This window comes from Balaenoptera musculus, chromosome 1, assembly GCF_009873245.2.
Source record: "Balaenoptera musculus isolate JJ_BM4_2016_0621 chromosome 1, mBalMus1.pri.v3, whole genome shotgun sequence".
Classification (NCBI taxonomy): domain Eukaryota; kingdom Metazoa; phylum Chordata; class Mammalia; order Artiodactyla; family Balaenopteridae; genus Balaenoptera; species Balaenoptera musculus.
In genome coordinates this window covers 165,894,792-165,907,383 of record NC_045785.1, presented here as the reverse complement: position 1 = coordinate 165,907,383, position 12,592 = coordinate 165,894,792, and the positions used below count along the sequence as shown (strand labels likewise).

General features: G+C 38.4%; 1 protein-coding gene across 6 annotated transcripts in view; it reads left to right on the top strand.

Moving 5' to 3' along the window:
* The window catches only part of MARK1 (microtubule affinity regulating kinase 1), a 149,701-nt gene that overhangs the window by 118,670 nt on the left and 18,439 nt on the right, over window positions 1–12,592 (top strand). For all 6 annotated transcript variants that reach the window (XM_036874257.1, XM_036874266.1, XM_036874247.1 and 3 more), the window contains 4 exons: window positions 7,694–7,793; window positions 8,822–8,934; window positions 11,529–11,682; window positions 11,989–12,182. In XM_036874257.1, the coding sequence (XP_036730152.1) occupies window positions 7,694–7,793; window positions 8,822–8,934; window positions 11,529–11,682; window positions 11,989–12,182 (561 nt within the window). The remainder of the gene's footprint in view (window positions 1–7,693; window positions 7,794–8,821; window positions 8,935–11,528; window positions 11,683–11,988; window positions 12,183–12,592) is intronic.

The window sequence follows — 12,592 nt, the reverse complement described above, 5'->3', positions numbered from 1 at the left end:
CCTTCAGATTTAGAACTAGTGGAGTTAATTCTGCTACTTGTTCCCTTAAGCAGATCTTCTTTCTTCCTACTGTTACCTCCCATTCCTTTTACTGAAGGAAATTTTTCCTCGGATTATTTTTATTTTGCTTTGAAACACAACTGTTTTTAAGGAGACAAACTTTGCTAAGTGGACTCGGCAACCCCCAGAGATCAGAACAGTTAAGACAGGAAAGCGAAACTGTGTTCTTTGTCTTATCACTGCCCAGCGGCCTTTTCTTTTCACTGTGATTTTCCACCTTCCCTGGATCAGCCCGGCCTCAAATCTGATTTTGTGTGAAGACTAGCAGAGTCAGTGCTCCTTCTGTGTTCCTCAGATTGTTCCTTCCCCAGTGCTGTTTCTAAAATGTTGCTTATCTTCCTCATTAATAAAATGTAGCATTTCTCCATTGCCTGTCAGATCAAGTTTAAATTCATCATCTGAGGATACTCACTTGATCTCCTGTTCTTTTGTTGCGTGTTACCTCTGTTCCAAGTCAAAGGAGAGGATGCCTCACTGTTCCCCCCTCACGTCTGCCTTCACTTGTTCACCAGTCCAGATATTACCTGTATCTGGAGAGTGAGTTCACCTCCTAACTTCTTGGGATTCCTTCCCTGAAAACTCCAGCCCACACTGCAAGTTACTCTTTTTCGTCTTTATTAATACTCACTGCTAATAGCACAGTCCTGAACAGTTAATTCTATTGTGTATTCAAATATTTTCAGGTTTTATGAGTAAATCTTATTTCCCCAGATAAAAGACAAATTACCTCAGGGTTTAGTCCACATAGATATTTTTCCTTGATGTGGACAGATAATAATGGTTGTGAAATGAGCACCAAATACACACCACTTAATTGAGAAACATCAGAAAATTTGGATTATCTTAATTTTGCTTTTAATATTTTGTCTTCCGCTATCAAATCTGTTATCGCTCTTGTATTTTTTACTTAGGGATACTCTATTCCTCCCGGCACCTGAGTTAAAATCCTCAGACCCCTCTTGGGTTTCATCCTTTCCCTCATTCTCAAAACAAATTTTGTCATCAGGTGCTGTAGATTGTGCCTCTACAGGTTTTCTCTCTTCTGTTTGATCCTGTCCAGTTCAGTTCTCTGTTCTCTATCTCCTGGGCATTTTAGTGACTTCCTAAGCTGTCTTCTTGTTGTTAATCTCTTCTCTACATTTAATTTTACTCAAGGCTTCTGTCCAGGCTTATTTTAAAACACTGCCCTGTTCAAAAGCAACAAACAAGCATTTGTGCTGAGAAAGATAGTACAAGGCACAGTCTTTATCCTCAAGGACTTTAAATATAGTGAAGGAGTTGTGATAAAAGGTAGAATATGATAACAGTCACAATAGGAAATATACAGAGTTCCATGGGAACACAGAGGAAGGACAGATGAGTAACACAGACGAGGTTTTATTCCTTCAGTCTACAAATATGCATTGAGCATTTAAGTGCTGGGTATGTTTTGGTGCTTGATATGCAATACTGAGCAGATCAGATGCAGGTCATTCTTTGTTTGGGTTTATGGTCTAATAGCGGAGATAATTAACAGGTAAACAGAAAATATTTACATAATGACAGGTTGCATAATTGTACACAAAGATCAGAGTACCATGAAAGACAGTGATAGAAGGAGCCCAGATTTTGTGTGGACATTGTAAGACAGATAAAAAGGAACTTAGGTGGAAAAAGTAGGGGGAAACATTCCACGCAAAGATCCTTATCTTCTACTCCACTGAGAAAATGGAAACCAGTAGTCATGAACTCTTCATTTCCTGCCACCGTACTCTTAACGGTACTGTCTGAACCCCACCTACTTCCTTAGTTCCCTGTTGCAGTGGAGAGGTGTCTTCTCTTGTCCAAGACTTACCCATTCGTTCCTGTGCTGGATTTAGCACGTGTGATGTGCTGTCTCAGTACCTTGCTCCTTCAGTAAAGCTTTCTCTTCTGTCCCATCCTAACCTCCTCTGCTAACTCCTTTCCCTCAACCTTTATCCATACCTAAAGAACTTCTAGTTTTTTTAAAAAGGCATCCTTCAACCTCACAGTCCCCATCCAGTATTCTTTCTTGCTCCCCCCTTTCTGGCCAGACTTTTTAAAAAGTATCTCCACCGGCAGTCACCAGTTTCTCATCTGTCCATTTGCCTCTGTGCGTTGCCTTCTGATTCCCATCTCCACCACTCGGTGAAGCCACTCTCAGTAAAAACTCACCTGTCTTTGTCGTAAACACAACAGATTACGTTTTTAGTTATCACCTTATTTGACAGGACACAACTGCCTCCTCTTTGAAAAACTCTCGCCTTGCCTTGCATGTCACTCTGCAGATTTTTCCTCCCCCCATTTACTTGTGGGATTACTTTTCTTTCCAGCCCTTACATGCTGGTAATGCTGGCGTTCTTTAAGGCTCTAGTATTCATTCTTACTCGATTCGCTCTTCCGGAGAATCCGACCACTCTGTCATCATCTGTTGGCTGCTTTGTAAATCTCCATCCCTAGCCCAGATTTCTCCTGGGCTTCAGAATAAAGTATCTAAGTTTTGACAGGACATGTCTGTTTGGATATGCCGAAGCACCTCACACTCAGTTTGTCTAAACCTGAGCTCCATCTTTCCCAGTCCATTCGACCTCTCTTCCCGAGTTTGGTGTCTCAGTAAATGGTATCAGCCTCTACTCAAGTTGTCTAAACCAGAAGCCTCATCATCGCCTTCATTTTCCCTGAGCTCTTTCATCTCTCCCCTCACTTCCAATCACAGAGTTTTGTTGATTTTTACCCGCCAAATACTGAAAATGTCTTTTTTCCCATTGCCACTGCCTGCCCTTAGAGCGGGCTGGTATCTTCTCCCTCCTAGATTCCAGCTAAAGCCTCTTAGTGGATTTCTGAGTCTCCAGTGTTGAATGACTCTCCACACACTGGCTGGAAAGACTTTGCAAAATCACACTCTTCAAAGATATCCTTGACCCAATTGAAAGGAACCTTCATGATTTGGTCCCTATTAATTTTCCACCCTGGTCTTGCTCCAGCACCCGCCTCGTGTAGTCATACTGACGTGCCGTCCCCCACATGCCCTGCTCTTGTTTGCCTGGATCGCTCGCAGGCTTTTGCCTCTCTTCCAATTCCTCCTTGCAGGATAACCTCCTACCTACTCTTCCAACATCTAACCTCCACTTACTTGGGATTCTACTGTTTATAAATCTCATTCCATTGGTTATTATTTTCAAACTCTTAATATTGTGCTCTTACAGGGACATCAGTTGAGTGCTTTGTGACCACCTAGAGGGGTGGGATAAGGAGGGTGGGATGGAGGTGCAAGAGGGAGGGGATATGGGGATATTTGTGTACTATGTATAGCTGATTCACTTTGTTATACAGCAGAAACTAACACAACATTGTAAAGCAATTATACTCCAATAAAGATGTTAAAAAAAATATATTGTGCTCTTAAATTTGAGAACATCACTAAGGACTTAACTTCAGCTCATTTGAAAAACCAGAAGTATTTATGTCTAGCTTATGTTTGTTAGTTTTCTTGTTTGCCCATTCTCATTCATCGTAATAATAACAAACATTCAGAGAGCTGCCACGAAAATGTAATGTGTTGATAAAAGGACAGTTAGATCCCTTTGTTTGTACTGATGTGTGTGTGTGGAGAGGTGGGGTTTGTTATAGATTTGTTTTTTTTAATTTATTTAATTGAAGTATAGTTAATTTATAATGTCGTGTTATGTTATAGATTTGTTTTAAACATTTTTCAAGACTTCCATTTTTAAGCACTATCTGAGCTGCCACCTCCATGTATTTGTGCAGTCCAGCTGCAGAAGTGAGTAAAGCTGTCAAGGACTAGACGGGCTTAATTACAGGGATTGGTTCCAGGAACCTCCGTGGATGCTCAAGTCCCGTATATAAAATGGTGTGTAGTATTTGCATATAACCTGTGCACATTCTCCCATATACTTTAAATCATCTCTAGATTATTATAACACCTAGTACAGTGTAAATGCTATGTAAATTGTTGCTGGTATGTCACAAATTCAAGTTTTGCTTTTTGGGACTTCCTGGAATTTTTTTTTTCTGAATAGTTTCTATCGTTGGTTGAATCCAAGGTTGGTTGAATCTGAGGATGCTAAACCCACAGATACTGAGGGCTGACTGTACTGTGTAGCTGTCCTAAGTGGTTCATCATATTCTTTGAGGATTTTTATGTATTCACCATGCAACCTAGGAAATTCTGCCAAAAACAAAATTTTCCTTCTGCAGATGCTGCTGCCTGATTATTGTCTAGGCTTCTGCCAGACATACTATTTGGGAGGAGGGAGATGAGGAACAGGAAGGACTTTGATATTTTGGAAAGTCATGTGGCAGGAATTTACAGCTCTGCTTTGTAAATCTTTTTTTTATCCTGATGTGCACCCTCCCTGACACTTTCACTTTATTGATGAATGATCACTAAAGACTGGGTGACAGCATTGTTATTTTTTTAATTTGTAATGAGTCTACTTTTATTTAAGTTAGTTGGATAATGTACCTAAATTACCATTGCTCACTGGTTATAAGAAGTAAGTATGTCTTGCATCATATTCCGTTGTGTATGTGTGTGTGTGTACCACATTTTCTTTATCCATTCATCTGCTAATGGACACTTAGCTTGCTTCCATGTTTTGACTATTGTAAATAATGCTGCAGTGAGCATGGAGGTACAGGTTATCTCTTCAAGATAGTGATTTCATTTCCTTTGGCTTAATACCCAGAAGTGGAAACAAGAAGGAAGTACTGCCATTTGCTACAACATGGATGGACCTTGAGGGCATTATGCCAAGTGAAATAAGCCAGACAAAGACAAATACTATATGATCTCACTTATATGTGGAATCTAAAACACAAACAAAAAAAAAACGAACTTACGGTAACAGAACAAATTGGTGATTGCCAGAGGCAGGGGATGGAAGAAATGAAGGAAGATGGCCAAAAAGTACAAACTTCCAGTTATAAGATAAATAAGTTCTGGGGATGTAATGTACAGCATGATGACTAGTTAACAATACTGTATCTTATATATTTGAAAATTGTTAAGAGAGTAGATTTTAAGTTCTAATCACTAGAAGAATCATTATAACTGTGTGAGGTGATGGATGTTATACTGTAGTGGTCATTTTGTAACATATACATATATGAAATCACGTTGTGCACCTTAAACTAAGACAAGTTATATGTCAGTTATATCTCAATATAATTAACCTGTCAAGTATATCTCAGTATAACAACTACAAAAAAAGAAAGTGGTAATCTTTTAAGTGTTATATGTCTACATATCATACTTTAAGCATATATGAACTATATCTACAAAGTTTAATGAAAATATATCAGTATCATGTGACCAAGACCCTTAGGCAAATCTTCCCATCTGGCAGAGCAGTATTCTTTTTTTTTTTTCTTAAAGGAACTCCTTTATTTATTTATTTATTTATTTATGGCTGTGTTGGATCTTCGTTTCTGTGCGAGGGCTTTCTCTAGTTGCAGGAAGCGGGGGCTACTCTTCATCGCGGTGCGCGGGCCTCTCACTATCGCGGCCTCTCTTGTTGCGGAGCACAGGCTCCAGACGCGCAGGCTCAGTAATTGTGGCTCACGGGCCCAGCTGCTCCGCGGCATGTGGGATCTTCCCAGACCAGGGCACGAACCCGTGTCCCCTGCATTGGCAGGCAGATTCTCAACCACTGCGCCCCCAGGGAAGCCCCGAGCAGTATTCTTATAGACCCCAGTTATCAGAAATCTGGTCTGGAGCGCCTGTCTTTTGCTTAGTGACTTTGCGTAAATATTATTAGTTGAAGGGAAGGTACCTGAGGAGTCAAGGTTAGCCTCAAAAATCTGTGTATGGAAAATTATTTTTCTAATTAGTTGAATATTGGCAAATAAAGTTTAGAGATAGAGAATATACTTTGCAGGTTCTAGAAAAAGAATATTAATGTATCAGCACCTAGAATGTTCTTGAATGAAAACCTAGAATCCTATAGTAATACAAAGTTGAAAATTTTTCTAAATTAATACAGAATTAATCCCCATTAGTTTGCCTTTGTTTGTGGGTGATAAAAAACACACGTAAATGTATCCTCCTTCCAGTTTGAAGTGTACATTACACACAGTCGTGTTTACTATGTGCACAGCATCACACAGCAGGCCTCTAGAACTTTCTCATCCCACAGGACTGGAACTCCATACCATCGAACAACAGCTCCCTCTTGCCCCCTCCTCCTAGCCCTTGGCAAGCACCATTCTACCTCCTGTTGCTATGAGTTTGATTGTTTTAGATACTTTATATAAGTAGAGTCATGCAGCATTTGTCTTTTTGTGATTGGCTTATTTCCCTTAACAGTGTCCTCCAGTTTCATCATGTTATAGCATATGACAGAACTCCCTTCTTTTCTAAGGCTGAGTGATGTTCCATTGTATGTATTTACCACATTTTCTTTATCCATCCATTCATCCATCAGACATTTAGATTGTTTCTGCATCTTGGCTATTTTGAATAACGCTGCAGTGAACATGGATATGAAATATCTCCTCAGGATCCTGTTTCCCGTTCTTCTGGATAGGTACCCAGAAGTGGGGTTGCTGAATCATATAATAGTTCCATTTTTAGCTTATTGAGGAACCTCCATACTGTTTACCACAGCAGCAATGCCATCTTACAGTCACATCAACAGCGCACGAGGGTTCCAGTTTCTTCGCATTCTCACCAGCACTTGTTATTTTCGTTTTTTTCAACACTGGCCATCCTGACAGATATGAAGTGATATCTCATTGTGGTTTTGATTTTCCTGATGATTAGTGATGTTGAGCATCTTATATGCTTGTTGGCTATTTGTATATATTCTTTGGAGAAATATCTATTCAAGTTCTTTGCCCATTTTTTTAATTGGGCAGTTTTTTGTTGTTACTGAGTTGTAGGAGTTCTTTATATATTCTGGATATTAACCCCTTATCTGATATATGGTTTGCCAATAGTTTCCTCATTCCATAGGCTGCCCCCTCTGGGTTGCCTTTTAACAGCCCGGGATTGACTGTTGTTTCACAATCTCAGCTTAAATTGGACTCTGGTAATGCACACCAACGTCTCTTTTCACCCTGATTCTTACTAATTCCTAATTCCAGGCTTAAATCTTGATCGTTCTCTCTTCCCATATTCTCTGAGCTATATTGTCATTACTAACTCTGATTTCCATTTCCCATGATCTCTTCTTTCCTAATGTTTTAGTAAGTGACGATTTTAAAATTACAGGTATATATTTGGTAGAAGACCAAGAAAAAAAAAATCTCTCCATTAATCTTAAATGTAAAAATGAAGCAGAGATTAAAATCAGTAGGTTTTTATGTTAAAATTTTCAAATGTGAAAATATTCCTTTTAGAGGAGCATAGACAGCAAGCAGTATATTTTGAATCAGTTCATTTGGTGAGTGTGTGGGATGATGGTTAGAGTTGTCATAAGATATATAAGTATGTCCCAAAATCTTACACCTCCTGTCAACCTGCTAATCAAGCTAGAAACAGTAACTTTAGTTTGAAAACATCACGATTCTTGTTGACTGAACCAATAAATTTCACATTTACTAAAAAAGAGCTAATATAAGTGGTTGAATGTTCTGATTGGCCAAACATAATGCAGAGTTTATTTCCTAGCAAATAATGAAAGATCGATGGATGAATGTTGGTCATGAAGAAGAAGAACTAAAGCCATATGCTGAGCCTGAACCAGATTTCAATGACATAAAAAGAATAGGTAAGTATTTAAGTATTGTGAGAGGGGTGGTCCCTAGGCTAAGAGTGAGAGTCCTTTAGTCTACCAAAATCGTGTTTAAAATGTAAATGGGAAGCAATTTTTATTTGAAAAATACTTGCTTTATCATCTTTTCTTTCTCCGGATATGCACTAAACATTGCAAAATTCAAGTTCCTTATTTTGTTCTCATATATTATAATCTAAACCAGTTGTTGGCAACAGTGATATAAAAATTAAGATAATGTAGATAAGCCTCATTCTTTTCTTTCAGCAATTCCTAACAGGAGGAATGACTGATTTAAGAATCAGCACTGATCAGACTGATAAATATCAGCAAAACATAGCATGTATTTTAACCAAAAATGTAGAGGCACTGAGTTAGAGGGAGGAACACTTTGGCTCCCCCTTTGTTTCCCACCATCTCAGCAGGGTCCATCCTCCCACACCCAGTCAGTGCTCTACTCCCAACCGGTTCCCTCTCTTCATTCCCAAAGCCATCAACAACTCACAGTTGAGTCATCTCCTGTCTGGCTTGAAGGCAGAATGGCTGAGGAGGAGCATTGTAGGGTGTTAGGAATCTGATCAGAAGAACTGTGGGACTCAAGCCTTCCAAAGAGTAAAGCAGAAATTGTTAAGAGATGAGAGAAACCACTCCATGAGTGGCTGAGGGTGTGTTGAGAGAGAGAGGAGGTGTTCTGTGTGTGTCACAGAGAGACAGATACTACGTCTAGCTGGATAAAGGAACTCAGCTCAAGGATGTGCTGGGCAATGAGAAATGGAGTAGCCTGTGAATATATTAACCCACAATGTAGATAATTTCTGCATGAAGAATTGGGGATGTACAGTATCTGTAACTACACAGTGTCTGTATATTAGTAATCCAGAAGTTTTATAATTAAAGTTACACTTTAAATTTTCAGAATTTAGTTTTCATATCTGATGTGGGCAAACTTGCCCATTTTTGTTGGTTTCTTTACTAAAATAAACCCATTTTCAGAAAATTTGCATTTTGTTGTTTTTTATTTCTAGACATCATGATCACCATGGGTTTTGCACGAGATGAGATAAATGATGCCTTAATAAATCAGAAATATGATGAAGTCATGGCTACTTATATTCTTCTAGGTAGAAAACCACCTGAAGTAAGTTTTTCACCTTTTCAGATTAATGTGAATTATTTCTTGAGCTAAGTCACAGCTAAGTATAGATATAATGTTAGCAAATATATTTTAGATTGTATCAAAAATAATACAAAGACCCTAACATTCTTATTTATCAGAATTCAAAATTCAAGTTGCTGAGTTGTGGACTAATCTTATTTCCGAATACTGAGAGATTCTGTTTTGAAAGAGCAGGCATAGAGCCTTGCTTAGCTCTGAGAGGCCCTGTTCACAGTCACGTCTTTGAGAATGGCTCGGGCAGCCCAAGTGCAACAGCCCTGCCAGAGGTAACACAGTTATTTTGGGTGGGCAGAAAAGACAGCAACTGAAACAAAAGGAGGTGACAGCATTGAAAACAAAATGTATAGGTGGGAACCCCGGAAAAGGTTGTTTGGTGATATATTTTGCCTTGTAGAGTGTCAAGTGTTTTGATACGTTCAATTGGAAATTCTCAAGGCCAGTCGAGGTCTATAATAGAGAGAGAGAGTAAGGAAGTCACTCTCTGCCAATTGTGATTGAACCTTTGATGATCCTTTGGGACAGCAAATATAAAGGTATAAATCGAGAGTCAAGAACAGCCCAGAGCTTTGACAGTTGGTTGAAAATTAGACATCTGTGGGAGGCATTTTGTAGACTAGGATGAAATTATTTATAATTAGATAGTAACTATTAGTGAATCAGTACATTCAGCTGACATTTATTGAACCTACTCTGTACCAGAAACTATGCTAAGTACTGGAATAGAAAGATTAGAAGGTCTCTGCTCTCAAGGAGCCCTCAGTCTAGAGGGGAGAGAATCGGTCCACAGTGTGGTACAGTGTGGAACGTGCTCTGATTAGGGGGATGTACAGGATACTCAGGGACATAAGGGGACAGGCACCCACAACAGGCCAAGACATGTAAGAGGTTGAATTAACAGTATTTGATAACCTTTTGGAAATGAAGGATAAGAGACTCTCAGATTTCTAGCATAGGTGACTGGTTTTGTAAGATGTATTTGCCAAGATAGGAAAAGAGTGAACCTTAGGGGGAAGATGGGAGGTTTGTTCAGTTCCAGGTGGTTGAATTTGAGATTCCTATTGGTTGGAGCTGTTCAGTAGACATTTGGATATAAAGATCTGGATCTGAAGGGAATGAGTTGAATAGCATTAATAAATTTCGGATTCATCATCAGAGGGCCACACAGTAATGTGCCAGGAACTGTTTTAAGGACTTTACATGTATTAATTCATCTAATCCTCTCAATGACCCTACCAGGTAGGTACTACTATAGCGGAGGAGAGGGATCTTCAGTAGAGATGCTAATAGCTAGGAAAGTGGTGTCAAAGAAGCCAAGCCAAGAGAATTTTAAGAAGTGGGAAATAGTACAAATGATTATCTCTAAAGTCTTTGAACTGTTTCTACCTAGATTTCAGATTTCACTCCTGAGATCTTTAATTTTCCTATTAGTTTAAGTATAAAGGAAACACGAATTTTATAAGCATACAACCCAGCCCGTGCATGAATTAAAATGAAGTTTGAATTGCATTGAATATAAACAAACGAAGCTACTATAAGTAGTAAGAGCCTGAACTTTGGAGCCAGGGTCACTGGGTTTGAATTCCCACCCCTCCCCCCACCCCAGCACAGCCACTAACTAACTGTGTGACTTAGGCAATTTACTTAATTTCTCTGTGCCTCAGTTTCCTGATATATAAAATGAGGATGACAATAGTACCTATCTCTTAGGGTCACTGAGAGCGTTTAAAGGAATTAATACTTCTCAAGTCCTCAGAACAGCTCCTGGCACACTACTATGTGCTCTGTGTTAGCTGTTGTCTATTAAAATTTTCATCATCAGTATTTCTCTGCTCTTTATCATTAGCAACTTTACATATGAATTTAGATTTCCCATTAGAATTGCCAGTGATTCAGTCAGAAGTTTGTTGGCAACAAAATACTTCTTTATTACAGAGAGAGGGAAAGTGTATCAATCCCCAGTACACCATGCTTAGATCTAAGTAGATGCAATTTCTTGATCGAAGCCAATAAACCAAATTTTGTTCTGTAAATGTGGTGGAGAAAGCAAAACAAAACAAAAAATGTGTGTGTGTTTGTGTGTGTGTATGAAGTTAAAATTTTAGATTTCATCCTAAGTTTGAATCTCAGCTATACCTGAATTCGAATCCCAAAGATGTCTCTTGAATCTCTTAACCTCAGTTTTTCCATCTAAAAAGTGCAGGTTAATAGATCATAGGTTTGTTGTAATGATTAAACAAAGTAACATATATAAAAAGTTCAGCATGGCGGCTAGTATATAGTAACCATTCAATAATTGCTAGCTATTATTTGGACCCAGAAGGACCCAAAGCCATTTGTACAAGATAACAGAAGATGACATGTACTTGTGGAACGATGTTCTATCCAGTTCTCTCCCTTCCTGTTTGCCAACTTGCAGTTCTGTATCCAAACTTTTTAATTTTCTGAGTTCTGATTACTCCTTGTACGACTTGGAATAAATTAGAAAAATCAAGCGTGCATATTGTTTCTATGAACTTTTTTTAATTTTAAAATGCTGGTGGTCTTTCTTCTTATAGTTTGAAGGTGGTGAATCATTATCCAGTGGAAACTTGTGTCAGAGGTCACGGCCCAACAGTGACTTGAACAACAGCACTCTGCAGTCCCCTGCTCACCTGAAGGTCCAGCGGAGCATCTCAGCAAATCAGAAGCAGCGACGCTTTAGTGATCATGGTGGGGGAAAGTCAAATATGTGGAAAGGCAGACTGAGTCTGCCCAAACTTGCATTTTTTGTTAAGCATTATACAGTTCACATGTTTATGTTCTTGTATCATTCCCAGTTATCACAGGTTTATATTAATGAATGATAAATATAATCCTGTTTTCAGGGGCTGACCTAATTTTTGTAATCAAACAGTTTAATCTTCGTTCAGAGTGTAAAGTATGCAAATAAAGATATTTTTAATACAGAGTTTTTGTTCGTTAGAAGAAAATATGTTAGTTGCTTTTCAGCTAATTATGCTTTTTAAAAAATTACAGCTGGTCCGTCCATTCCCCCTGCCGTATCATATACCAAAAGGCCTCAGGCTAACAGCGTGGAAAGTGAACAGAAAGAGGAGTGGGACAAAGATGTGGCTCGTAAACTTGGCAGCACAACAGTTGGTTCAAAAAGTGAGATGACTACAAGCCCTCTTGTAGGGCCAGAAAGGAAAAAGTCTTCAACTATTCCAAGTGTGAGTACATATTCTGGCATATTGCAATATGCTGTAGTTATTTGTTGTCAGAATTTTTTTGTTTAAAGATTTTTTAAAATTTTATCTTTTCTTTTCAAGTTTAAAAATATTGAAGTGAATCATACATTTAAAGAACGTGCAAAGGGGGCCAAGCTTCTAATAAATGCAGTTTAAGAACAAAAAGTGTGAATTCTTAAAATAACATTTAACCTTACCACAAAACAGTACATTAAACTTTCCTGCCTCAGTTTTCATGTTTGTAATATTTACTTGATAGTATATTATATTGGTGCATTTAATTTTATGTTTGCAAATAAACTGTTCAATGAAGGCAGACTACAATAATAATTACTTTATAGAGTTAGCTCCCATTATCCACTTAAAACAGCAAACTATAGAAATTATATAAT